General features: G+C 40.4%; 2 protein-coding genes across 19 annotated transcripts in view; both read left to right on the top strand.

The window, feature by feature from the left end:
• The window catches only part of LOC129179575 (calcium/calmodulin-dependent protein kinase type II subunit beta), a 73,723-nt gene extending 50,557 nt beyond the window's left edge, over positions 1-23,166 (top strand). For 4 of the 18 annotated variants that reach the window (XM_054772990.1, XM_054772989.1, XM_054772984.1 and 1 more), the window contains 6 exons: positions 6,327-6,371; positions 9,015-9,063; positions 16,229-16,304; positions 17,168-17,262; positions 17,345-17,578; positions 17,683-23,165. In XM_054772990.1, coding sequence (XP_054628965.1) covers positions 6,327-6,371; positions 9,015-9,063; positions 16,229-16,304; positions 17,168-17,262; positions 17,345-17,577 — 498 coding nt within the window. In that variant the 3' untranslated portion in view covers position 17,578; positions 17,683-23,165. Of the gene's footprint in view, positions 1-3,113; positions 3,147-3,760; positions 3,830-6,326; positions 6,372-9,014; positions 9,064-16,228; positions 16,305-17,167; positions 17,263-17,344; positions 17,579-17,682 lie in introns of all 18 variants that reach the window. The other 14 variants (XM_054772986.1, XM_054772985.1, XM_054772976.1 and 11 more) reach the window with 9 other exon arrangements.
• Positions 211-16,220, top strand: LOC129179585 (serine/arginine repetitive matrix protein 1-like). The gene is made up of 3 exons (XM_054773011.1): positions 211-224; positions 14,020-15,162; positions 15,589-16,220. Exons 2-3 carry the CDS (start codon positions 14,955-14,957, stop codon positions 15,786-15,788), a joined length of 408 nt encoding a protein of 135 aa, XP_054628986.1. The 5' UTR covers positions 211-224; positions 14,020-14,954; the 3' UTR covers positions 15,789-16,220.
• Positions 23,167-27,837: the final 4,671 nt, after the last annotated feature.

Here is a 27,837-nt window from a genome sequence, read left to right as displayed (position 1 = left end):
CTGGACCCTGGAAACTCAGACGCCAGAAATAGACGCTCACTTCCACTGCGGCGCTCTCATCGCCTAGCAACAGGCTCCTCTTCACACACTAAAGGCTTCTTCCTTCCTCTCCCCCCACCACCCCCCCACCTTCCTCGCTCTTTCTCCCAAAGAACTTCCCACCTGTGCTCACCGTCGACCTGACCCCTTTCTCCTTGGTGTCCTTCCTTCGTGCTCTTCCGATCGTGTTTTGTCTTCCCCTTGGTGTACTCGCACTCGAGAGTCCAATTTGGACTTAGCCAGCTTGCTCCAAATGCTAAGTAGAACAGCCGCCTCTTGATGACTTCCACTTTAAGCCTTCATAGATTATCTTCTGAGAGAGCACCCTGTGGTTTCTGCTTTGTCCAAAGTCTCCTCAAGGCTGGTTTATGCTCCTGTCAATGCGACGGGGACTCGTTCTGATCTCATCTTCGCGAATGACTTCCCTCTCCTCCGATTTTGCGGCTGTTGTGACGCGCCGATTAAGCTCCAGCTCCAGTAGCACGCTGCGTCCGTCTTAAATTGTTCAGGAGCCAAGAAGGAAGCCACGACGTGCGTCCTGGGGGCTCACCAAGTTGACTCACGGGAAAACACTGACCCCTAGCGTCATGGGGGAGAATTGCATGGCCCACGTTCAAAGCTTTAAAGGAAAAGTGCACTTATTTCACAATCATCCACAATCCTTACGTGAGACGTGTGAACACACGTCTTTCTCTTTTCTGTGTGTTCTAAAACTATAAAAACTGCTAAAAAGAGGCGGCTAAGAATGCACGTAATGGGACGCACCTATTCCGCCTAGAAAGCCTTCTGAAGAAACCTCCAAAAAGCGGCAACAACGCTCGATCGTGAAGTCAATGTGACGGTCGTCCTGCCCGGGGTTTCTGGTGACGTCATAAGCATTTGTTGATCAATGGCCGTCATTTCTACACGGCTGTTGCAACATTCTTTTTTTCATGTAAAACGTGAAAGACTCGTCAAGAGCAGGGTGTCCAAACTTTTTCCAGCGAGGGCCGCATAGTTTCTCATAATATTATGACTTAAAAAATAAAAAAATATATATATTTTAAATATATATTATATATATTTTTACCTTTTATATTTCAATTCTATGCAAGGGAAATGACATTATTCTTCCTCATATTCGTTTATTAGTTGATAGTTTATCCTCATCAAATTGTGGCTTTGTTTCTCCTGAGAATACAACCTTTTATTCTTATCAAATTACAGCTGTTTTTTTTCCATTTCTGCTGTAGTTTTTTCCCAACTATTTCAACTTTCCTCTTCTGGTTCCAAACAACACAAGATGAGATGTAGTGTGACTTTCTTCTTGTGATATTTTGACTTTATTCTCATAAAATAACTTTTTCTGCAAACCTAATTTTCCAAAAATTACAACTTTATTTGTTTTGTTTGTTTCTCATAATATTAGACTTTAAAAAAAAGGCATCTTTTTTTCTTTAGCATTTCAACTTTGCTACTAAAATGACTAAAATGAGTTATTTGTCCCCAATTTATATATGACGTTATTCTGGTAAAATGAGCACTTTTTCACGTTAGATGACACCCTTTTTGTCTTAATATTACCATTTTACTCTCCTTAGAATACAACTTTTTTCTCAATATTGTGACGCTATTCTTGTCAAATGACAGCTGTTTTTTTTTCCAAATTCTGTTGTTGTTTTTTTAATTTTCCAAATATTTCAACTTTCTTTACGTAGTATTACGACTTTCTTCCTGTAATATTTTGACTTTATTCTCATAACTTTTTTCCACAACCAAATTTTCCAAAAGTTGTGTTTGTTTCTCATAATCTTACGACTTAAAAAACACAAACATCTTTCTGCCATCATTTAACTTCATGCTACTAAAATGCTGTTGTTTGTCCTTCTTTAATACTAAGACATTTTTCTCTCAACTTGGAGTTTTTTATTTTTATTTTTCATTTTGTTTTTGCTGCTGTTTTTTTGTAAAATTGTATTTTTAGAATTTGCACGGGCCAATAAAAAACAGGCGCGGCCCACAAATGGCCCCTGGGCTGCACTTTGGACACCCCTGGTCTGGGGATTTTTTACTTGCGAGCCAAATGACTTCTCCTCCAAAGCGAGTCCGAGCTTTTCCTCCTGTCACTCACGCCTATACACCGGTGACCGGGAGGGATGCAGCATTGGGCTCCATGCGTTACTGTCCATGCTAATGAGATGCACTGTTTCCGCTCGCGGGCGGCCATATTTAAGGCGTTTGGAGCAGTCGTCCTGAGGAACTGTCCACCCGATTTGGCCAAAACCCCCAAAATAGCGACATTTCATCAGCTGGTTTATGTTACAATTCTGTTTTCGGAACTTCAGTCAGCATCATTGTTTCCGTGGAGGAAACCAAAAAAAGGACCTTCATAGTCGCGTCGGTGTTTGTGTGCGCTCGTCCTTACTTGAGTGTTCGGTCACACGAGTTACACGCTGATGTCGCCAACCAGTGGCCTGGCATGCACACCACAGCGTTTGGCAGGACGTGCAGTCATGGAGCAGCCTTGTTCCTTCAGTCTCTTTCTTCACTTTAACGCCTGATCCAACTAAAGGTACCTTTCTTTGGACAAATACAACAATGGCAACAAAAATAGCTCATAAGAGTTCCATTGTTTGGCAGTGCCATGCTATTGCTATTCATGGAAGAACTTGAGTGATTTTGGTTACGATGGAGAAAAGCGTGGAAGTTCTGAGCTACGTTTGTTATCATCATTCTATTTGTCCATCAAATGCACCTTTACCTGCAGCAGGCATCACATGACCAATCAGCTGAAGGAACAAGGGCGCTCTCGTCATTTCTTCATGACTGCAGAGATATAAAGCAAAAAACGGGTGGCATGGGAACTTGTTGGCGCCGTAGTAAGCACATCAGATACGTTTACATTCATTTATGGAAGGTTACCTTCAATACCAGCGAGTTCCGCTACTAGCAAGACTACACAATCAACACCGGGCGCTTCATTTCATGGGTTACTTTATATTTGCTTGTGTTTTTTTTTCTTTTTCCCTACCATCCATCCATCCATCCATCCATCCATCCATCCATCCATCCATCCATCCATCGCATGAGGACAGAAGCGAAAGTCCAGCTCTACTGTCCAGTACATGGTGAGCACGCTGTTTACGTGTCCTCCTTCACTTCACGCAACTTGAATCTTGTACTCATCATTTCATTTCATCCTTGTCATTTTCATTTTCATGTCCCAGTGGCCTCTTCTACTTATTCTTCTGTTTGCGTGAAAGAAGTCTACCTTCTGCTCACTTGTTGTCTTTGTGTGTGTGCGTGTGCGTGTGTGCGTGTGTGTTAGGATCTACTCGTCCTCCTCTCCTTTCCTGGTTTCTTCTCTCCTCCAGTGCAAGCCCAGTGGCTCACAAAGTTGACACACAAACACGCTGTCACCAAGTCATTTCTAAACGCTTGTCAACAAGCGAGGCTATAGAGTCAGCTTGCATGAAGCCCCGTCCCGCGCTTGCTTGGCCAAATGGGGGCCCGTCTTATTCCAGCAGGTTGGCGTCGTCTTCTATAATTAGATTGCTTCATTTCAAGTGTTGCGCTTGTTTAATGCCACCATTTTTAAGATGAAGATCAAGTGACTGGCTGTGCTTTGATGACCACACTTCAAAGGATGCATATCATCAACACACACACACACACACACACACACACACACACACGTTGTGACTCACCTCTTGCTGTTGTGTCTCCTCCCTCTCCTGCACAGCCTCAGACAAACAGCACCAAAAACAGCATAGTCACCAGCCCAAAAGGAAACATCCCTTCACCTGCTCTGGTATTTACCTCCTAAACACCCCCACCACCAACCCCCCCACGTTGTGTGTGTGTGTGTCACCACCGCCCTCCTGCCGCCGTTGTTTTCCCGTTTAAAGGCCGCCTCTCCCACCCGCTGTCTTTGCATAGTGTGTGTCTGTCGTCGCCCGCCGTCTCGTGTTTGTGCGTGATATTTTATTTGTCTCGCGGCCGCAGCAGTCCGCCAGGTCCTCACACGCAGGTGTTTGATACACGCACGCACGCACGCACGCACACGGTAGACATGCATGTGACTTTGGAACTCCGAATCATGTGAAAACTGAAACTGGAAGCTGCAGAGTTTTGGGGTTTTTTTTGCAGTATGTGCCTAAAAACAGCAGAGCGCTCTTGTCATATAGAGGATCTTTGACTAGTGTTTCTGCAGAAGGTGCTAAAAAAACAGCAAAGCGTCTCTGTCACAAAGAGGATCTTTGACTAACATTTCTGCAGTCGGTCCCTAAAAACAGAAGAGCACCCTTTTCACACAGATCAGTGGTCCCCAACCTTTTTTGACCCACGGACCGGCTTGTGTTCCCACAAATCTCCCGCTGACCGGGGTATAGAGGATCTTTGACTAGATTTCTGCTGCAGGTGTTTAAAAAAAAAAAAGCACAGCACAACTGTCTCATAGAGGATCTTTGGCTAACGTTGTTGCAGCAGGTGCTTAAAGACAGCAGAGTGCTCCTCTCACTGCCACAGAGGATCTTTTGACTAGCGTCTTTTTCAGAAGGTGCTACAAAACAGCAGCACGCTCATGTCATATAGAGGATCTTTGACAAGCATTGACGCAGTAAGTGCTCTGTCATCTGGAGGATCTGTGTACTTCCTTATGGACCACGCGCAGCGTATACGTGTCAATGGAAACACAGGTCCAGGTCGGCACGCGGGCTCCCTGGAGTGTTAGCTTCGTGGCTAATGTGTCATGTGACTGTGGCTGTTTTGCTGTGGTGCAGACCAAAGATGATGACGTTGCTGTCTGCGCATCCTTCCTGGGGGGCTGGCTGTTGCCGGGTAGAGTGGAGGTGACCTGTTTCAAGCACACCCCCGGCTCACTTTCTTCTCTCTTCAAGTCGCCTCGGGCGACGGTTGTCGTGGCAACGCTGCTGTCATCGCCTCAGAGACGGCCGGGCACTCATCACAGGGGGTGTGACGTCACGGGAGGGGGAACGCCGCCCGCGCCCGCGGCTCTGATGTCACATGACCTGCTTTCGTGCAGGCCGTGTCAGACCCCGCCCCTTTTTTGATTTGCTTTCACGCTTCTCATTCATGAGAAATGAGAACACCTGCAAACTTCCAGCTCCCTCCTCTCCTCCGTAGCGTCTTAACGCATCCTTGGCACACCTCTGGGCTTTGTTTTAAAATGTGTAGCGAAGCCTACTTATTAGGCGTGAGATATCGGGTGACGACATCCTGCGAGATTAAAACAGGACGACATTTCCCGTTTGGAGAAAAGACCGAACAGCGGCATGGCTGCTACAGCGTGAATGATAGTCCAGGAACACGACGACCGGAAGCGCACATGCAGGTGCTTTTTAGGCGCACCTTGCAGTCCAACCCACCTCGGTGTTCCAGCCTCAGCAGGGGGCTGAAAAAGGGTTTTAAGAATAACTTCACATATTTCAGAGGAAAGGTTGTTTTTTTTGTTGTTTTTTTAAAGAAAGTTGTCAAATTTTTAGAAAAAAGTTGTATGTTTTTAAGAAAAACATTTTTTTAAGAAAAAGGTTATATATCTTTGAGAAAAAAAATTTGTATTTTGTAGAAAAAGGTTTTATATGATAAAAAATATATATATTTTTGAGAAAAAGTTGCATATTTTTGAGAAAAAAAATATATATTTATAATAGTTATTAGAAAAAGGTTCTATATCTATATATGAGAAAAAATTACATACTTTTTAGAAAAATAATTTTGAGGGGAAAAAAGTAGTATATTTGATTTTGTGAAAAAAAGTAATAATTTTGAGAAAAAAGTTGTATCTTTTTAACAAAAAGGTTGTATATTTTTGAGAAAAAGTTTTTCTAGAGAATTTTTTTTCTAGATTTAGTAGAAAAAGATGATATTTTTGAGAAGAAATGTGTGTAATTGTGAGTAAAAGGTTGTGTATCTTTGAGGGGAAAAGAAGGTTTCTTTGGTGCAGAAAGCCGTCCTCCGTGAGGTGGGGGCCAGGGTCTGTTAAAGGCGGACATTTGCAGAGAGTCAATGTTCTGTGTGACCAGTAAAGACAGAATGTGGGGGGGTGTGGTGTGTGTGTGTGTGTGTGTGTGTTTTCCGCCCAACATGTTGATCACTTTGATGGAATCTTCTTCTCTTCTCTTCTTAACAGTCATTGTCTTTCTTTCTACTTCCTGGTTTCCTGTCAAACTTCACACACACACACACACGCACACACACACACACACACGCACACTCGGTCACATCCTCTTTTCTATTCTCATGTCCTCCATCTTCCTTCTATCTCCCCTCCCTCCCCTGTCCTCCAGGAGCCTCAGACCACCGTCATCCATAACCCAGCGGACGGGACCAAGGTATACGCCATTCCCCCACCCCCCCGACCTTTGTCCTCCTCATCCTGTCCTTCCCTCTGCTCCTTCTTTCCATCATGCATCTCTGTGGTGGTTTACTAGTGTGCGTGTGTGTGTGTTGTGTAGTGGTAAATAAATGCAGTGGTAAAGTGGATATTTCAACTTATTGTGCAGCTTTGTGGTAGTTTGCAGCGCACGCATCCGACCACCGGGGGCACTCCAACACACACACACTACTGCACAGTCACAGGCCGCAACATTAGGTACGCTGACCCGTCTAATGGGTGAAACGAGAGTTGCGTCAAAGAACATTTATTAAATATACAAAAACATCAATACACCAAAAAAACTAGCGAGCAGCGCCAGTTTGCACGTATTTGCTTGTGTGTCCCATGCATGCAGGAGTCCTCTTATGATGATGCGTGTTTGTCAGTGTGCTGTTGATGGTTAGCAAAGCTACATGCTAACCTAGCCAGGTTTCCTTCCTTTGCAACAAAGAAAACGTCGGCTCGACGCCGTTCAGACTCGTACCGCCCTCATCCTCAGCTTGTTATTTTCACACCACAAGTCCCGGAGAACTTCTCCTTTTCACTCTCGTCCATCTGGGCCGGCCAGAAGAGTCGTTACGTCTCGAAAAATTGACCGGTGTCCACGTGGAAGGCAGCCAGGCCTTGTTTGTGATCAACAGGAAGACATCAAGTGCTTATTCGCTTGAAAGCGCGGAAATGAACAGTCTGCGTGTTTCCAGTCTGACCTCATTTATGTAACGTAGCCTCCTTCTCATCTCCAACCTTCTTATCGACCGAGGAGATGAGACAAGTTGGATCATTTCCACAACAAAGCTGTGTTCTTTTAGAGAAAAGGGTTATTAGAACATTTGGAGAAAAAAATGTTTGAGAGAAAAATGTTTTTATATAATTTTGAGAAAAAGGTATATTTTTCAGAAAAACGTTATATATTTTGGGGGGAAAAAGGTTGCATATTTTTGGGGTAAAAACAAGAATACATTTGAAAGAAGGTTGTATGCTTTTGATTAAAAGATGACTAAATTTGAGGAAAAGGCTGTATATTTTTAAGAAAAACATGTATTTGTGAGAAAAAATGTACATTTTTTAGGAAAAAATGATTTTGAGAAAAAAGTAAATTTTTAAGTAAAAAAAAAGTTGGGTATTTTTGAGAAAAAGGTTCTACATTTTTGAGGCAAAAGTAGCATTTTTTTAGACAAACTTTTATAAATTTGAGAACAAAAAGTTGTATATTTTCAAGAAAATTCTATATTTTTTAGAGAAAAGTTGTCTAATTTCAATAAAAATGCTGTATATTTTTAAGAAAAACTAAAATTTGGGGGGGGAAATTATATTTTCAACATAATTGCGTTTTTTGAGAAGGAATTGTTGAATAATTTTGAGGAAAAAAAGTTGTATATTTTTGAGAAAAAGTTACATGTTTTTTTGTTTTTGTTTTTAGAAAAAAATGGTATCATTTTGCAAAAAAAAGTCAATTTTTAAGAAAAACTTTTATATTTTTGAGAAAAAGGTTACATATTTTTGAGACAAACGTGTGTTTTTGAGACCAAAAAAAATCATTTGAGAAAAAAAGTTGTATATTAAGAAAAAGTTATTTATTTGTGAGTAAAAAGTTGTTTTTTTTTTTTTTTTTTTTTTTAGAAAAATGCTGTATATTTTTAAGAACAACCTAATATATTTTTGTGGAAAAAAAAGAATAATTTTGAGAAAAAAGGTTGCATATTTGAAAGAAAAATCTTATATATTTTTGAGAAAAAAGTTGCTATTTCACAAAATAGTCTCACTGTTAGGAGAAAATCTTTTATGAATATCTACAGTAAAAATATAGCATTTTTGTAGAAAATCAGTTTAGTATTTTTTTATATATATATGAGGTACAAGTGGACGAGGATTTCAACGCTTCATTTTTGTAAAATTCCAACCTTTTTTCTGAAATAAAATTTTCCTCAAGAATATGCTTGACTTGTGTGAAAAAAAACAACTTTTTTTTCTTGAAGATTAGTATTTCACTTTGTTTAAAAAAAAAAAACTCTTTAAAAAATATGAAACTTTTTCTTGAATATACAACTTTTTTTTGTTTTTTTTAAATGTTTGTGTTGTCATTTTTTTTCAGCGTGACTTGATTCCAACTTAGATTGATTTCGGGTGTTTTTCCTCCAGAAGACATGAAGTGCCGAAGCGTGCGCTTGAAACAGTGAAATGGAGTGGAGCGTGTAAACTTGGATGCAATGCAAGGCGATCCAATTCCAAACTGGTTTTTGCCACCGGAACTCATGCAAATCGTCTGTTCCAGTGTCAAACTGTCAAAAATGATGACACACACGCTTTTTCCCCTTTGTGTCTGATGTCACCAGCTGACACCACTGACACACACACACACACACACACACACACACGCGTGCTTCTGGGCGCCTCGGGACATCTCATGGAGTCATTGAGTCATCTCATTGGAAGTCTGACTCTGACTGCCAAATGGTCATTAAACGGTGGGAGGGCTCCCCCTGCTGGCCAGCGTTTCCATGCCATCTTGTCTGTGTTGCTCCATCCACGCTCAGCGTAGCGCCGTGCTCTTCTGTCAATCACGACATTCTAATGACAATCGTGAACGTGTGATCTGCAGGAGTCGTCGGACAGCAGCAACACCACCGTGGAGGATGAAGACGTGAAAGGTGAGACCACACACACACACACACACACACACACACACACACATGCAAATACACGACGAGCGGACGGCGTCAACAACGACTGCATTCATTCAAATTGATCAAGTCATGCGGTGACCTCTTACTGACCCCGCCGTGGAGCTCGGATGTGTGTGTTCCTGTTTTTCTTGCAAAAGCAGCCGCTAAGACCTTAAATTCCACTCATGAGTCGTATCTAAGATGATTGATCCATCCAAAAGGTACGTTCATGCGTGTGGAAAAGGCCCGTTTCTACCAGGCGGCTTCTACCGGTTGGTCCAGTCCACTCCGGTTTGCACTTTTTTGTGTATTATTGAGAAGGAAATTGAATCGTTTTGAGAAAAAGGTATATTTTTCAGAAAAACGTCATATTTTTGTTGAGAAAAAGGGTGATATATTTTTGAGAAAATAATTGAGAGCTTCGTGAAAAAAGTTGTACATTTTTTAGAAAAAGGTAAAATGTTTAAAAAAAAAGTTGCGTATTTTTGAGGGAAAAAATTTTTACAATTTTGAAAAAGAGTTCTATATTTTTGAGGGGGAAAAAATGTAATATTTTTGAGAAAAAAATTAATTCTGAAAAAGAGCCATACATTTTTTAGAAAAAAATGTGAATATTTTTTAGAAAAAAAATAATTTGGAAAAAGAGTTGTACATTTTTGTGAAAGAAAATTTGCATATTTTTAAGGTTGTATATTTTTTAGAAAAAATATTATAAAATTTTGACACAATAGTTAAATATAATATAATTATATAATAATTTTGATAAAAACACTGTATAATTTTGACAAGGAGGTTGTCTAATTTTGTGTAAAAAGGTTGTATGGTTATAAAAATTTTTTTATATATTTTGGAGAAAAAAAGTTGGATGTTTTTGAGGAAAATGTTATATAGTGTATTTTAGAGAAAATTATTTGAAAAAATGTTTAAGAAAAAAATTAAATAATTTTGAGAAAAACGTTGTGTATTTTGGAGAAAAACAATTTGAAAAAGTTGTATTTTTTTTTAGAAAAAATGAATATTTTTAAGAAAACAATTTAATGTTATTGAGAAATTTGTTTGCAAAATGTTTTTTGAAAAAATTGTCAAATTTTGAAGGAAAATGTTTTTTGTATTTTTGAGAAAAAATGCTAAAACATTTTGACAAAATAATTAGCATATTTTTGAGAAAAAGAAAATGGAAAATAGTTGTATATTTTTGTGGAAAAGGGTTGTGTACAGTATTTATAAGAAAAACGTGATGTATTTGGGAGAAAAACTGTTTTATTATTTCCAGAAAAAAAGGTGTCTATTTTTTAGAAAAAGGTTTTTTGAGAACATTTTTGAGAATTTTGAGAAACATTTTTTATTCTCAAAAATATGCAATTTTGAGAAAAAAGTTTTTAGTTTTTAAGAAACAAATGTGATGAATTTGTTTAGCCATCTTGTCTGAGACATTACAAGCTTCAAGTCTAATTGTGGTCCTGCAGTCTGGCTTTAATTCAAAGGACCTTTTTTCCTCTTTAAAAAATGAAAATAAAAATGTGCCAAAATGCCCCACAAATGTGCAGCTTTTGTTTTCCTTTTGTGGCACAAAGACTCGTCCATCCTTAAAAACAGTCACCCTAATGATGTTTTACTCGTTTGCACTACTGTTCTAATTTCGGGGTTCACGTCCACAATGGATGGGGAGGCTATGTAAAGCTTACAGGGGGCGGAGCTAGTCCCAGTGCAGCGTGTTGATTGGTGACTTCGTCATCGTGATTGTTGTTTACTGCAGTATGTGGCGTTCCTTCGGGTTGGCCTGATTGGTGGGAAGCGGTCAAAAGGCGTCTTCGTGTCCTGCCTCTGTGCACCCGGCATGCCGGCTCACACCCCCCCAAGCGAGCGGGCTGCGCTGCGTCCCGACGAGGTCACCAATGTATCATTTCTGTGCTGGCTTCCTCCTCCGCCTTTCCCTCCTGATTTGGAGGCCACTTCCCTCGTGTGAGGCCGCCGTGTTGTGCAGCAGCTTCCTGGCTTCTTGCGCCAGGAAACGCTTCTACTCAAAAGGGTGAAAATGTGCCAAAGCTGGAATTCTCCTGACAAATACACCACATGGTGGCGCTGTTGTTACGCTCCGTAACTTGGATTGGCTACAAATTTGTCAGACAACTCTACAAAACGCCCCCCAAATTTGGTGCACACCTTTAGGGGACGGACGAGTCAAATTTGAGGAAGATTGGTTGAACAACTAAATGTCCATCTGTCTTTGACCATTTGTCTCGTGTTTAGAGCGCTGCGAGGGCGTCTGCATTGCCAATTATTTTGACCCCAACCCATAGGGGGCACCACAAAGTCACTAAGGTCATGTGACCCAATGAGGACACCCCATTGGTCGGCCCAAGCTTGATGATCAGAACCTTCATGCTTCCTTGGGGGAGAGCTGCCACGGTCCTAAATTGGAGACCACCTTGGGAGGGGGTGTTTGCTGCTAAAGAGGGAGATGTCTTAATTTAGCACTGCTGTCCGGAAACACCCACGTCCTGAGAAGCATGCGCCCCCGCTAGCGTCTGACACGCAAGCTAACAAACCAGAGGACGGTCCGCTTCCTACCGGACAACGCTCCACTTGGTGGCGGTTCCACGGACAGAATAGTCAGGATCGTGTTGGTCGTGGCCTTTTTAGGATCTTGTTGGGTCAGTAAGGGCCCGACAGCTGCTTGGTAACCTGAAACCTTGACGGGCTTCTGGACTCCGACATACTAGCGACACATGTAAGTCTGCTTGCGGGGAGGATTATGTACTGTACTTTGTCAGCTAGCTTAAAACAGGCTGCGTCTTTGGGCTTAGACTTGTCTTCATGGACAAAAAACGCTTCCTGTTGTCCAACATGTCTTTTATGTAAGATTCAGAGGACAACTAAGGACTGTAATTGTTTCATGAACGGAATAAAAGGTGTTAGTCAGCAGATGTGCGTAGATTGCACATCAAGACGTTGGTCTTTGATGGAATATATATATAATATATATATATATATATATATATATATATATATAGTCAAACTTGTCTGTAGCGGCCACTAGAGGGAGGCTGCTATAGACAGGTGGCCTCTATAGACAGGTTGGCGTCCAGTTTGAATGTTGACCAGGAGAGGAAAAAAAAGAAAAAAAAGGGAAAAATAATAACAATAATAATGTTGACCAGTAGAGGGCACTGCGGACTGTGGATAAAAGTTGTACAGCACTACTAGGCTTGTTATTATCATGGCTCATGGCTTTAATTCATCCTGAACATGCATATGAGTCAAACAGTAGCACATCACATAGTACAATTCACAATTTTGCATGTCCAAAAAGGAGTAGGAAGAAGCCAAGCTTATTTAATCCTACCCCTCATCAGTTTCACATCAGTTGCAATACATTTATTCACCTCTTGTTCTTCCAAGTGTACTTTGTAGGTCTACATGACAATGTAGTGCAATCATAGCCAAGGTTTTTACTTACTAAAAGGAAGCTAGAGGCTTAATAATAACTGGTAGAATATATCCACGACCCACAGAACCAAGCTGTGCTAGTAATGTCTTACGCTTGTTTTTAATATTTTACTTTTTATACGGCAGAGTGTCATTACAGCTTTAGTTCATCAGGAAGTGACGGGAAGTGACGGTGGGCGTCCCGAGCAGGAGAGCTAGGCTCAGTGCTAGCTGTGAGTTTGGAGAGAGTTGGGAAGTGTGTTTATGTTGGCGTGGATGTAAAGTCCTGCAGTGTTCTCCGCTGTTAATAAAGCCATTAAAGTGCATCGGAGACGTGAGTCTCTCCTTCCCCACAACAAGCGGCATTACAGTATTGACCAGTGCACACCAGGAAATAAACGGTGTCATTTCTTACAGGCATTGGCTGGACAGCTATGTAGTGGGGCTTGTTTAACCTTTGCCTTGTGGGCAAGCAGGAAGGAGAGACGATGCTGAGAGATGTGTGTGTGTTCTGAGCTGCTGTCTGGTGGCCGCGTTCAATAAATAAAGTTGGCAGAAGCAACAGGAGAAGTTTCCTTCTTTGCTTCGGAGCTGAATAACACTGACAAGTTAACAGACTAGTAGCGAACGGAAAAGAAGACGGCTTTGTTTGTGTTGAATACAGAAGATGAGGACTTTGATGGATTTGTGGATGAGGATTGATGAAAAATAACGTGAGTACATTCTAAAATACTTCAATTAAGTAAAAACCCAACTCAGTTTTGCTCCCGCTGCCGCATGCATGCTAGCATATGTTTTTTTTTATTGTAGCGTCGCTGGGAGCACGTCCTGTTCCCAGCCTACTTTGCGGTAATGTTTTGGTGCAAATGCTCTTAAAGTTACATGTTTGACCAGGAAATAGCAAGCTCAAAAGAAGACGGCATTTTTATGTGGAACAACTGACAGTTTGTGTGGATCTTGTGAATGATTGTGACTGAGCTAGGACTCAGTAATTAAAGTCTACACATGATGGCTTCATTGATTGAAAAACAAAACTTTTTCGTGCATGAAGCTTCTACTTGAGTTGGTAATTTGGCCGCTAAATGCGGTCAGATATTGACCAAGGGAGACAAAATGGGTGGCCGCTGGCCGCGTTAGACAGGTGACTGCTATACACAGGGTCTATAACATGTACATTTGCTGGGGGGGATTTTTCAGTGGCTGCTATAGGCAGGTGGCCCTTCTATAAAGGTGGCCACTAATACAGGTTTGACTATATATATATATATATATATATATATATATATATATATATATATATATATATATATAGCATATACACATTGCTCAAAAAAATGAGAGGAACACTTGGAAAACACATCAGATCTAAACTGGGGGAAAAATGATGTTGAATATGTTTCCTGATAATAAGTGGGTGATGTATTAGTAACAAAATGATGCCACATCATTTGATAGAAATGAAAATGATCACCCTATAGAGGGGGGAAATCAAAGACACCCCAAAAATGAAAGTGAAAAAATTATGCAGCACACTGGTCCATTTAGCTAAAATGTCATTGTAGCAACTCAAAATGATTCTCAGTAGTTTGTGTGGCCCCCACGTGCTTGTACGCATGCCTGACAACGTGGGGGCATGCTCCTAATGAGACTACGGATGGTGTCCTGGGGGATATATATATATACATACTTATTTGGGACCAGGTACAGTCATGTTATTGTCCTGAGCCCAAACACCTGCTTCCCAATGATTGGACTTATTTCAAACATTTTGCTCAACGCTCATTTCAAGTGTGCGTCAAAGCAGTGCCGCTTTTTGACGCATTCAAGCTCAGTCGAAGGACAAAATGTGAGGCTGGTTTCGGACAGTTGAGCTTTTACTTTTGCGATCCCAAACACATACTGCTTGTAAATTGGACTTTGCTGTTGGACTTTTGTGTACCATGTGCTCATTTAAACTGCATGTCACAGCAGCGCCGCTTTTTGATGGATTGAAGCTCAGCCAAAGAGCAAATGGTGCATTTGGTTGAGGCAAGTTGAGCTTTTACTTTTGCTATTATTGGACGTTTTCCTGCACAACAGGCCTGCTACTGAAAGCATTTAGTAAAATGCTCATTGAAAGTGCAGCAATGGCAGCGCTGCTTTTCAAAAGATTCAGGCTCAGACAAAGAGCAAATGTTGCATTTGAGCTTCTACTCTTCTCGGGCCAACCATCTGGAATTCTGGGATGTTTCTGAAGGGCGACGTCATGACATTGATTTGCTGATTTCATTCCAAGTCTCCCACTTGTTGACTGTTAGTCTTCCAGTCGTCCATTCCGTGTCCTGACAGTAGCGACCCGTAGGAGGTGCACGGCCCAAAGACATGCCAGGGCAAGAAATGCGGCGATGCTTCACAGTATTTCTTCACCCCGCCTCTCCCCCCTGTGGCCATGTGTGTGATAGCGCTGCATGTGTTGGCTTTGCATCCGTTGTACAAAGACGCCATCTCCATCCTCCCTCCACCCAGCGGCCGCCAAGTTCGCTGACCTGCTGGGCTCCGTGCGCAGGGGCTCAGGGCCCACGTCGGACGGAGAAGGCCGGTCCGCCACCCCGCCCCCCGCCACCCTCTCCTCCCCGTCCCCTTCCCGTACGCACGCCCCCGCCGTCCCAATGCAGAGTAAGTAGCGGGCGCAGTCAGTACCTTTACACATGACCTCAGTCCTCACTCGTAGTCCACATAGTGCCACCAACGGTAGTGGAGGCGGACATATCGTACTGTGCTAAAGTCCATCTATGGTTATCATCGCCGCAGTCCTTTCCTTCATGATAGTTTTTGTATATGCTAACTTTTAGCAGGGGTGTCCAAACCTTTTCCTCTGAGGGCCGCATCCTGAAAAACCTGATGTTTTTAACATTTTTTTTGTTGTTAATATTTCAACTTTTTCTCTTCACATTCTGCTTTTTTTTCTATTTTTCCCAATTTTATTGTTTTTTTTGGGGTTTATTTTCCGCACTTTGGACACCCCATGGCACGGTGCGTGTAAACATGCTGACTGCGTATGAGAAGTGGCGTACTCGACACACATGCCACGTCTTGCTCCAGTGTCCAGGCTCACAGACCTGGTGAGCAGCGTTCGAAGGGCGCAACCGGCCCCGGCGCCCGAGTCCGACGCCGCCGCTCCTGCACCGCCTCCGGGCAGCGCCAGGCCCACGCCCCCTCCCGCTCCCGTGCAGGCGACCTCCCCACCTCCTCCCCTACATACCCCGTCAAGTCCCTCCCCTTCCTCCTCCCAGCGTAAGTAGTGAGATGCACGGGGTGGAGTGCGGGCATGTTGTTCAGAGGGGCATGCGATGCCAGCAAGGCATTCTGGGTAGCGGTGTGTTCAGGTAGTGTGATTCTCTTCTTCAGCGGTCGGCTTTGGGACGGCATGAGGAATGCGCGTTGTTGCAAGTCGCAAGTTGTTTGTGTGCTTTACTTTCCGTGCATCAACTTCCTGTTTGACACTCGCGAACGACGCAACTAACTGCAACCCTGATTTTTTTATGCTAGGTTAGCCTATTGTAGCTGACTGGCTGATAGTTGGAGGTGTCATTTTAAGATGTGTGGTGAAGCCTGCTTAGTATCCATGAATGTGATGCTGGCTGAAGTGATGGGACGTTTCTCTTTCCCCAAAATCTTGGTCCAATTTGGATGGCAGAATGGTCATGATCGTTTACCGTGTTGCCTCTTCTTCCTTCCGCAGTTCGCAAACAGGAAATCATCAAGATCACAGAGCAGCTGATCGAGGCCATCAACAACGGAGACTTTGAGGCTTACGCGTGCGTCCTCTTGTCATTTGCTTCGTGTTTTCAATTTCATTGAATTTTTTTGTAATTTTTTTAATGGATCATAATTTTGTTTTATTACTTTTTTTTTATTATTCAATTATATTTTTAATGGAACTGAGTTTATAAATTAAATGTTTGTTTTATGCAACAGAATTTCTTTTAAGTAAATATTTTAATTATTTTTTTTCTAATGGAACAGAATTGTTCAATTTAATTGAATTGATTTTGTATAATTATTTAATATTTTTTAATGAAACAGAATTTCTAAATTAATTTTTTAATTATTGAATTTAATTTTTAATGCAACCAAATTTTTAAATTAACTTACATATTGAATAATTATTCAATTAAATCGTTTTAATGGAACAGTTTTTTTATTAAATAATTTTTTTATATAATTCAATTTCATTTTTTTAATCGAATGAATTTTTTTTAATTAAATAAAAACTTCTTTATAATTATTCAATGTAATTATTTTTATTGGAACAGAATATTTACACTATTTGTCTAATGTTTTTTTTAAATAAACAAATTAAATATTATAATTTAATATTTTATAATTATTCAAAAAAATGTATATCTTTATTTTTTAAAGTTTTTAAATAAAATGTAAATGTCAGTTAATGGAACAGAAGTTTTAAATTAAATCATCTATAATTATTCAATTGAATTGTTTTAATGGAAGAAAATATTGAAATGAAATATTTGATCATTATTTCATGGAATTGTTTTAATGGAACTGAATTAAATATTTGATCATGAATTCATTTCATTTTCTAAATGGAACAGAATTAAAAATAACAATAAAATAGAATCAAATGTGTATTTTTATTTCCCGGTTTTGTCCTCCTCAGCAAGATCTGCGACCCCGGCCTGACTTCGTTTGAGCCCGAGGCTCTGGGCAACCTGGTGGAGGGAATGGACTTCCATAGATTCTACTTCGAGAACCGTACGACTCAACGCCTCCCGTTGGCTAACGTGCGTGTAAGACGCGATGCTAACAGACGTGTCCTCGTCTGCCCGCTGTTCAGTTCTGGCCAAAAACAGCAAGCCCATCCACACCACCATCCTCAACCCGCACGTCCACCTGATCGGCGAGGACGCCGCCTGCATCGCCTACATCCGCCTCACGCAGTTTGTGGACGGACAGGGACGGCCGCGCTCCAGCCAGTCGGAGGAAACCCGGGTCTGGCACCGCCGGGACGCCAAGTGGCAGAACATCCACTTTCACTGCTCGGGCGCCCCCGCCGCTCCACTGCAGTGAGGTAGGCAGCTAGTTAGTGAGCTAGTTAGTAAGACCACCTTCCGTCAACAGGAAGTAAGTTGCTAGCCGCCAACAGATAAACAAAGATGTCTTTTCCTTCCTCAGACGTTTGTCCTTCATTTTCTGTGTGAAGAGAGCTCAGTGGAGGGAGGAAGAGGAGGTGATGATGATGATAGGAACTTGAAGCACAAGCCGACGGGCCGCCACCACCGCCATCCACTAGAGGGAGTGCGGCTCGTTGGTGATTCCTTCTTCCTGCGCTCTCCTTTGTCTTTTTCTTTGTCTTGGTGAAGCCACTCTTGTGTCACTGCACTGGAAGTACTATCATTATCATTACTACTACTACTACTACTACTACTACTACTACTATTACTACACATTTGTACCATGGAACTTATTATTGATGCCAGTGGTTTCTAGTTCAAGGATTTTTGTCCACCTTTTTAAGGAAGCATGCCCCCCCACCCTTCTTAATAACAATGGTTGTTTTTTATGGTGGACATTAATATTAATATTACGTGGAAATGATAGTTTTTGTATTTGGCGTCAGTGTGTCAGCTTTGATACCTGCACTCATTCTCGCCCTTATGTACACTTCTTGTTTGGGGCGGGGTCACGTGTGTGTGTGGATGGTGGAGGTGTGGGGGGGTAAAGTGAGGCAACATTTGAAGCAATCTTTTTTTTTCTAGTCAGAATTATAAGGGGAAAAAGTCATAATTATGAAATGAAAAGTAAAAATTATGAGATAACAGTCAATTTAGACACAAAAAGACATCATTTTGAGATGACAGGTCGAAATTATGAGATAAAATGTAAATTATGAGAAGTCAGTTATGAGGAAAACGTCATATTTTGAGAAAAAAAAGTCGTAATTATGATGTAAGTCCTAATTATGCGGAAAAAGTCCATTTTGAGAGTCATAATTAAGATAAAAAGTAATAATTATGAGATGAAAGGTCAAAATTATAAGTTAAGGCATAATTATGAGAAAAAAACTCATGAGTCATAATTCTGAGACAAGTCATGAGATACAATGATATTGAGATGAAAAGTCAATGATGAGAAGTCAATTACCAGGAAAATCATAATTTGGAGGTAAAAAGTCAGTCATAATTAAATTACGAGATAAAAGGCCAGAATTACGAGAAAAGTCGTAATTTTGAGACAAAAAGTCAAAATTATGAGATGAAAGGTCGAAATTATGAGAAAGTCAATTATGAGATGAAAAGTCGAAATGAGATAAAAAAGTAAGTTGAGATGAAAAATCTAAATGATGAGAAGTCAGTTGTGAGGAAAAAGTTAATATTTTTAGACATTCGTCGAGATAAAATGTCATAATTATGAGATACGTCATGAGTCACAATTATGAGATGAAAAGTCGAAACGAGAAGTCATAATTTTGACATAAAGCCATAATTATGAGATATTTCATAATTACGATATAAAAAGTCAAAATTATGAGATAAAAGTCATGAGTCAATTTTGAGATAAAATGTCATAATTATGAGGAAAAAAGCAATAATTATGAGATGAAAGGTCAAAATGATGAGAATCATATGAGAAAAGTCATAATTTTGAGATAAAAGTTAAAAGATAAAATTCTGAGTTAAAAATGATAATTTTGAGATAAAAAGCCAAACACGTAAGCTAAAAAGTCTTCAGTGGCAAATGTGCCAGACGGGAAGTGAGCACATGCCAAGAATAAAGTTCAAAGGTCAGCATACAATGGGACCTCGGAAGTGGAACAACAAGAAATTTTTAATCAGCGATGCCCAAAGTGTGGCTCAGGGGCCATTTACGGCCCGCAGCTGTTTTGTTCATTGGCCCTCGGCACATTTTAAGAATACAATTAAACAAGAAAGAATGTACAAGAATAAAGACAAAATATTAAGACAATAAAATCATAATTTTAAGAGAAAAAATAGCATAGCATGTTCCATGTCAGGTTCTATGGCCATCGTTGCATTTTTCCAACAACAACGTGCCAAAGAAAAAGCAAAATATACACTTGTATATTTGCTCATGTCATATTTTAACATTTTTCCAGAAAAAAAAATTGGTTGAAGTCCAAATTTTGGGGGGTTGGCGGTAGGTGGGGGGTCCACTTTGGCGGTTCCACTGTGTTTTAAAAAACAAAATGGCGGTAGTTCAAGTGTCTCTCTTGGGAATGGTTGAGAAGGTATTTTGGGGGGGACGCTTTTATGCCCCCCGTGCCGAAATAAAAGTGTGAGTGTGAAGGTTTCCTTGTAATGTTTAGTATTGTAATGAATGAATGTGAGTATTTAGCACGTTAGCACATGCAGCCTACTCGCCTGAGGACGAGTCCTCACGTGTCTTTATTCATTTCTACGTCTTGTCTTCTTCTTTGTTTTTTTTGTTTTTTTTTAAAAGGGATTGTTTTTCCTGGAATGACCAACATGCTGGGATGGTTTTTGTTCTTTTGGCTTTTTTTTTGTTGTTCTTATTGTTGTTGCTGATTAGCTTAGCTTATCTTACATCAGTCTCTTCCACAGAGGAGCGACAGGCCATCCAACATGGCCGCTGTAGTTATTTATTTTGAAATGTTTTAATTTTTTATTTTTATAATATCAGAGCAATAACCTGGTGGAGTCTTTATTTTTATTTTTAGCTTTCTGCTAAAACAGTAAACGGTTGTCAGGCGTTATTTAGCTTTGAAAGAGCAACAAGCCTCATGATCGATTTTTCCTTCCCAATTCAAGATGGCCACCGTATCACAGCTCAGCTTAAAGAGGACTTCAGTTAACTTTCTGCTGAAGCTCGTGTTTTTCTTTCTGGTGTTAATTGGCTTTGAAAGACCAAGAACCCTGTTGATTTTAATTAAAAACGTTTTTAAAACAAAAAGGCAGACAGTTCAAGTTTACATCAACGAGGTCAAGATGATTTTCTTCCTGGTGTTATTTGACTACAAAAAAAGAAGCAAGTCAAAATTATGACATAAAGAGTTGAAATTATGGGATAAAATGCCAAAAGTATAAGAAAGTCCAAATTATGAGATTAAAGTCATAATTATGAGATAAAAAGTCTAAATTGGGAGATGAAAAGTTGAAATTGAGATGAAAAATTTTAATTATGGGATGAAAAATCGAAATTATGAGATAGTCAATGAGATGAAAAGTCAAAATTATGAGATGAAGTCATAGAGATAAAACAATCGTAATGATGAGATAAAGCTTAAACAATAAGATAAAAACTCACTTATGAGGTAAAAAGTCAAAATTACGAGAAAGTCAAAATACTGATGAATATAATACTGATAATGACTGAGATAAAATGTCAAAATTATGAGATTAAAAGTTGAAATTCTGAAATAAAAAGACGCAATTCGTATCCCATAATGATGACTTAGCATTGGGATAGTTTTTTCTTTCGTTCAGTGGCGGAAAAAGGCTTCCATATTAAAAAGGACAATCAAGTATCAAATGTTTTTTTCTTTTCATGCTATGAATTTTTTCCCTTAAAAAAAGGGAAGGCAAAAGATGAAAGCAAGCACTCGGTTGATTTTGAAACCGTACCTTTTCTTCTTGCCTTTTTAAGCTTCCTGTTTATTTTGTGGCGATACTTTCTTGAATGTTATTTCCAAGGTCGTGCTCCTTGGTTACCCCTGCTCCCTTACCTGCGTGTACGTGTGCGTGCGTGTGACCCTTGACCCCTCCCTCCAGGAAATGGCAGCATGTCGAGTCCACACGTGTTGTTGTTTCTTAGTGTTTACACTTTTGTATCAGAGACTCACTTTGTCTTCTAAACGAGCCTGTTAGCTTCTTGCCGTCTTTTTGCATGAACATCAACAGGACATGTTTTCTTTTTTTTTGCGTGTGCGTTGTTTTTTTTAATGTTTTTGTCCGCCTCTTTTTCCCTTCCTCATGCCACTTTCGGCTTTTCTGTCTACTTTCTCAGCTTTGATATAGATATTTTTGTCTCCAGATGATCTAACGCAGATGTGAATATATTACAGATCCTTTCCAAAAAATTTGAATGTCATGGAAAAGTTGTTTAATTTCTATAATTCCATTCAAAAAGTTAAACTTTCATAGATTATAGATTCAGGGCCCACAATTTAAACGATTTATTTGTTTATTTTTACATAATTTGGGCTTCCAGCTCATAAAACCCACGAAAACAGGAATTCAAAAAATGAGAATACTGTGAAGAAATCACCATTTACTTCTCAGTTTTTGCAGGAAAAAAAAGAAAGAAATTAGGATCACATCAAATCAATCAAAATATGGTACTTTCAAAACGATATGTCAATCTTCAATACTTGGTTGGGAATCCCTTTGCCTTAATCACTGCCTCGATGCCACGTGGCATTGAAGCAATCAGCCTGTGGCATTGCCTGGGAGTTATGGAAGCCCAGATTTCCTTGATGCTTGCTGTCAGCTCTTTGTTGTTGGGTCTGGTGCCCCTCATGTTCCTCTTGAGAATACCCCATAGATTCTCAATGGGGTTTAGGTCCGCTGAGTTGGCTGGCCAGTCAAGCTCTGTGATGGCATGGGCATCAAACCAGGTTTTGGTGCTTCTGGCGGTATGGGCGGGGGCCAGGTCCTGCTGGAAGATGAAATCTGCATCTCCATGCAGATCCTCAGCAGAAGGAATCATGAAGTCCTCTAAAACATTCTGGTAGACTGTTGCGGTGACCTTGGATTTAAGAAAGCAGAGTTTACCAACACCTGCACCGGACATTGCACCCCAAATCATGACGGACTGTGGATATTTCACACTGGACCTCAGGCAGCTTGGGTTCTGTTCCTCACCCGTCTTCCTCCAAACCCTTGGACCTTGATTCCCAAATGAAAGGCACACTTTACTTTCATGGGAAAAGAGGACCTTGGACCACTGGCCAACAGTCCAGTCCTTCTTCTCCTTGGCCCAGTGGAGACGCTTCCTACGTTGGCTCAGGTTCACAAGTGGCTTGACCCGAGGAACCCGGATGCATCTGAATGTGGTGGTTTTTGAAGCTGTGACTCCCGCCTCATTCCACTCTTTCTGGATCTCTGCCAGATTCTTGAATCTTCCCTGTTTGATAATCCGCTGAAGCCCACGGTCATCTCTTTTGCTGGTGCATCTTCTCCTGCCACATTTTGCCCTTCCTCTAGACTTTCCATTGATATGCTTGGACACAGCACTCTGTGAACAACCAGCCTCCTTAGCTATGAACTTTTGTGGCTTACCCATCCTATGGAGGGTATCAATGATGGTCTTCTGGCCAGTTGTCACGTCTGCAGTCTTCCCCATATTGAACCCAACTGAGACAATTGAACCAAACTGAAGCAATTTAATGACACCTGGGGAAGCCTGTGCAGGTGATTTGAGTTTAGTAGATGATTAGTGTGTGACACTCAGTTTAAAACATTCATGCCCTGCAAAATTTGGGCTGAATTTATTGAATTCTTGTTTTCGTGGGTTTAATGAGCTGGAAGCCCAAATTATGTAAAAATAAACAAATAAATACTTGAAATTGTTTAAATTGTGGGCCCTGAATCTATAATCTATGAAAGTTTAACTTTTTGAATGGAATTATGGAAATTAAACAACTTTTCCATGACATTCTATTTTTTTGGAAAGGGTCTGTGTGTGTGTGTGTATATATATACACTGCTAAAAAAAAAAAATGAGAGGAACACTTGGAAAACACATCAGATCTAAACTGGGGGAAAAATGATGTTGAATATGTTTCCTGATAATAAGTGGGTGATGTATTAGTAACAAAATGATGCCACATCATTTGATAGAAATGAAAATGATCACCCTATAGAGGGGGGAAATCAAAGACACCCCAAAAATGAAAGTGAAAAAATGATGCAGCACACTGGTCCATTTAGCTAAAATGTCATTGTAGCAACTCAAAATGATTCTCAGTAGTTTGTGTGGCCCCCACGTGCTTGTACGCATGCCTGACAACGTGGGGGCATGCTCCTAATGAGACTACGGATGGTGTCCTGGGGGATCTCCTCCCAGATCTGGACCAGGGAATCACTGCGGTACCTGGACGCATGGAGGAGATTCCAGGAGACGGGTAGTTACTCCAGGAGAGCTGGACAGGGCCGTAGAAGGTCCTTCAACCCTCAGCAGGATCGGTATCTGCTCCTTTGTGCAAGGAGGAACAGGATGAGCACTGCCAGAGCCCTACAAAATGACCTCCAGCAGGCCACTGGTGTGAATGTTTCTGACCAAACAATCAGAAACAGGCTCCATGAGGGTGGCCTGAGGGCCCGATGTCCTGTAGTGGGCCCTGTGCTCACTGCCCAGCACCGTAGAGCTCCATTGGCATTTGCCATAGACCACCAGAATTGGCAACTACACCACTGGTGCCCTGTGCTCTTCCCTGATGAGAGCAAGTTCAACCTGAGCACATGCGACAGACATGAAAGGGTCTGGAGATGCTGTGGAGAACGTTATGCTGCCTGCAACATCATTCAGCATGACCGGTTTGGTGGTGGGTCAGTGATGGTCTGGGGAGGCATATCCCTGGAAGGACGCACAGACCTCTACAGGTTAGATAACGGCACCCTGACTGCTATTAGGTATCGGGATGAAATCCTTGGACCCATTGTCAGAACCTACGCTGGTGCAGTGGGACCTGGGTTCCTCCTGGTCCACGACAATGCCCGACCTCATGTGGCTAGTGTATGCAGGTAGTTCCTGGAGGATGAAGGAATTGATACCATTGACTGGCCCCCACGTTCACCTGACCTAAACCCAATAGAACACCTCTGGGACATTATGTTTAGGTCCATCCGGGGCCGCCAGGTTGCTCCTCAGACTGTCCAGGAGCTCAGTGATGCCCTGGTCCAGATCTGGGAGGAGATCCCCCAGGACACCATCCGTAGTCTCATTAGGAGCATGCCCCCACGTTGTCAGGCATGCGTACAAGCACGTGGGGGCCACACAAACTACTGAGAATCATTTTGAGTTGCTACAATGACATTTTAGCTAAATGGACCAGTGTGCTGCATCATTTTTTCACTTTCATTTTTGGGGTGTCTTTGATTTCCCCCCTCTATAGGGTGATCATTTTCATTTCTATCAAATGATGTGGCATCATTTTGTTACTAATACATCACCCACTTATTATCAGGAAACATATTCAACATCATTTTTCCCCCAGTTTAGATCTGATGTGTTTTCCAAGTGTTCCTCTCGTTTTTTTGAGCAGTATATATATATATATATATACATATATATATATATAGATCTATACGTATATATGAAAAGGAGGTTTGTCCCTGAGAATTTTGCATGTTTTTTTGTACATAAACGCTGAGAGAAGACACGTTGTGGAGCTCCAGCAGGGGGCGCACTCACACGGTCGAGCACAAGCAAAAAGCGTCAAGCTTCCACGGACACGAACGACCGCCCGTCAGAAGACGCTCGTGAGGAGGCGCCGCCTGCCTCCGTTTGTCTCTTTTGTTTGCATCACTTTTCTGCTCTTGTGTGCGATACGGTGAATCTTTGCTCTCTGGCTCGCTTCACGTGCTGTTTTCTCTTACTTGGACAACTTGTGCTATCAGGTGTTATCAATAAAATGGCCATTGAAGTACACAAACGGCAGCAAGTCACCTTTTTTTGGTTCACCAGCTGCAACAACACTTTCTCCTACAGCGCCACTCCAAACATCAGCTTTACAGATGCCGTATCACCACAATGTATCCCACAGGGCATCCCGCTATTCTTTATAATGCCCTATAACAGGGGTGTCCAAACTTTTTCCAGCGGGGCCACATAGTGAAAAATGAAAGGATGCAACTTTGCCAATTTTGTAAAGCGACACACGTGGATATGCTAACGAGTTGTTTCTATTTCATCTCAGCTTTGTCACGTGCAGTACAGGGGTGTGAAAACGTGTTTGCCCCCTTCCTGATTTCTTTTTTTTTTTGCATGTTTGTCACACTAAAATGTTTCAGATCATCAAACAAATGTAAATATTAGTCAATGACAACACAACCGAACACACAATGCAGCTTATAATTGAAACTTTTTATTATTAAGGAGAAAGAAAAAAATGAGGCCGCACGGTGGTTGAGTGGTTAGCGTGTCGGCCACACCGTCAGGAGTTGGGCCAGACCTGGGTTCGAATCTCTACTTGGGCATCTCTGTGTGGAGTTTCCATGTTTTTTTTCTTTTCACAATACGACTTTATTGCGATAATATTTTGACTTCATTCCCTTTGCAGTAGAACTTTTCCCGCCCCAACCAAATTCTGAAAAATGACTATTTAGTTTTGTTTGTTTTTCCTCATAATATTGTGACTTATTTTAATATTTCAACATATTGCTACTAAAATGGCAGTATTTTTCCTCAGAATATTAGAAGCTTATTCTCATAAAATTGTGACGTTTTTCTAAACACAAAACATTTTTTTTCCAATGTTCAAACTATTTCAACTTTCTTCTTGTAAATGTTTTTCTTGTAATATTATGACTTTCTTCTCACAATGATGATATCATATTTTGACTTTATCTCTATAATATTATAACTTGTTTTCCCCAACCTAATTTTCCAAATATTACAACTTTATTTTGGTTTATCATTTTATGCCTTTTAAAAAGTTATTTTAATGTTTCAACTTTATGCTACTAAAATGGCATAATTCATCATATTGCATTATTCTCATACAATTATGACTTATCATTACATTACAACTTTTCTCTCTTGATATTTTCACTTTACTCTTATAAAAATTACAATTTTTTCTATTTTTGCTGTGTTTTTTTTTTTTGCTAAATTATATTTTATAGAATGTGCTGCAGGCCAATAAAAAGAAAAACAGCCGTAGTTTCGGAAATAGCTTTTATTTTGTTTTCTTTGTTTCTGATAATATGAATTTTCCAATTTCCTTCATATTTCAACTCTATGCTACGAAAATGAGATTATTTTTTCATAATATTAGAAGTTTATTCTCAGAAAATTGCTACTTTTTTTTCCTCTTAGGCTTTTTTAAAATTATATATTTTCATTTTATTCTCATAAAATTACAGCTGTTTTCCATTCCATCTTTTAACTTTTCTTGTAATATTATGACTTTATTCCCATAATGTTTTCATGTTATCACCATAATACAACTTTATTCCCCAACCTAATTTTCTGAAAATTACGACTTTATTTTGTTTTGTTTCTCACATTATGCCTTAAAAAACATTTTATTTAAATATTACAACTCTATGCTATTAAAATGACCTTATTTTTCCTCATAATAGAAGTTTAATCACATAAAGTTGCAACTTTTTTTCTTGTAAGAATACAACTTTTTTGCTCTTAATAGTTTGACTTTATTCTTGTAAAATTACAATACTTTTATTCATTTCTGTGTGTTTTTCTTTACATTTTCCAACTTTCCTCCAGTAAATTTTTTTCCATTTTCTCATAACATAATTTTTCCACAAACAAATATTGTTGTTTTGTTTGTTTTTCATAATATTATGACTTGAAAGAAATAACGTTTTTTTCTCTAATAATTCAACTTTATGTTACTAAAATGACGTTAATCTAAAACACAACTTTCTTCTTACAACTTTATGAAAAAATTATTTTTCTTTATTCTTGTAAAATGACTGCATCGGCGACGTGAGTCTCTCCTTCCCCACAACAAGCGGCATTACAGTATTGACCAGTGCACACCAGGAAATAAACGGTGTCATTTCTTACAGGCATTGCCTGGACAGCTATGTAGTGGGGCTTGTTTAACCTTTGCCTTGTGGGCAAGCAGGAAGGAGAGACGATGCTGAGAGATGTGTGTGTGTTCTGAGCTGCTGTCTGGTGGCCGCGTTCAAGAAATAAAGTTGGCAGAAGCAACAGGAGAAGTTTCCTTCTTTGCTTCGGAGCTGAATAACACTGACAAGTTAACAGACTAGTAGCGAACGGAAAAGAAGACGGCTTTGTTTGTGTCGAATACAGAAGATGAGGACTTTGATGGATTTGTGGATGAGGATTGATGAAAAATAACGTGAGTACATTCTAAAATACTTCAATTAAGTACAACCCAACTCAGTTTTGCTCCCGCTGCCGCATGCATGCTAGCATATGTTTTTTTTTTTTTATTGTAGCGTCGCTGGGAGCACGTCCTGTTCCCAGCCTACTTTGCGGTAATGTTTTGGTGCCAATGCTCTTAAAGTTACATGTTTGACCAGGAAATAGCAAGCTCAAAAGAAGACGGCTTTTTTATGTGGAACAACTGACAGTTTGTGTGGATCTTGTGAATGATTGTGACTGAGCTAGGACTCAGTAATTAAAGTCTACACACGA

Source organism: Dunckerocampus dactyliophorus, chromosome 4 (assembly GCF_027744805.1).
Source record: "Dunckerocampus dactyliophorus isolate RoL2022-P2 chromosome 4, RoL_Ddac_1.1, whole genome shotgun sequence".
Classification (NCBI taxonomy): domain Eukaryota; kingdom Metazoa; phylum Chordata; class Actinopteri; order Syngnathiformes; family Syngnathidae; genus Dunckerocampus; species Dunckerocampus dactyliophorus.
This window is presented reverse-complemented; position numbering and strand designations above follow the sequence as displayed.

Bases quoted from the DNA above. Each gene is read 5' to 3' on its own strand.
- LOC129179585 (XM_054773011.1), top strand. From the start codon at position 14,955: ATGTGTTGGCTTTGCATCCGTTGTACAAAGACGCCATCTCCATCCTCC. The intron at 15,163-15,588 runs GTAAGTAGCGGG...GTCTTGCTCCAG, and splicing joins CCCCGCCGTCCCAATGCAGA to TGTCCAGGCTCACAGACCTG.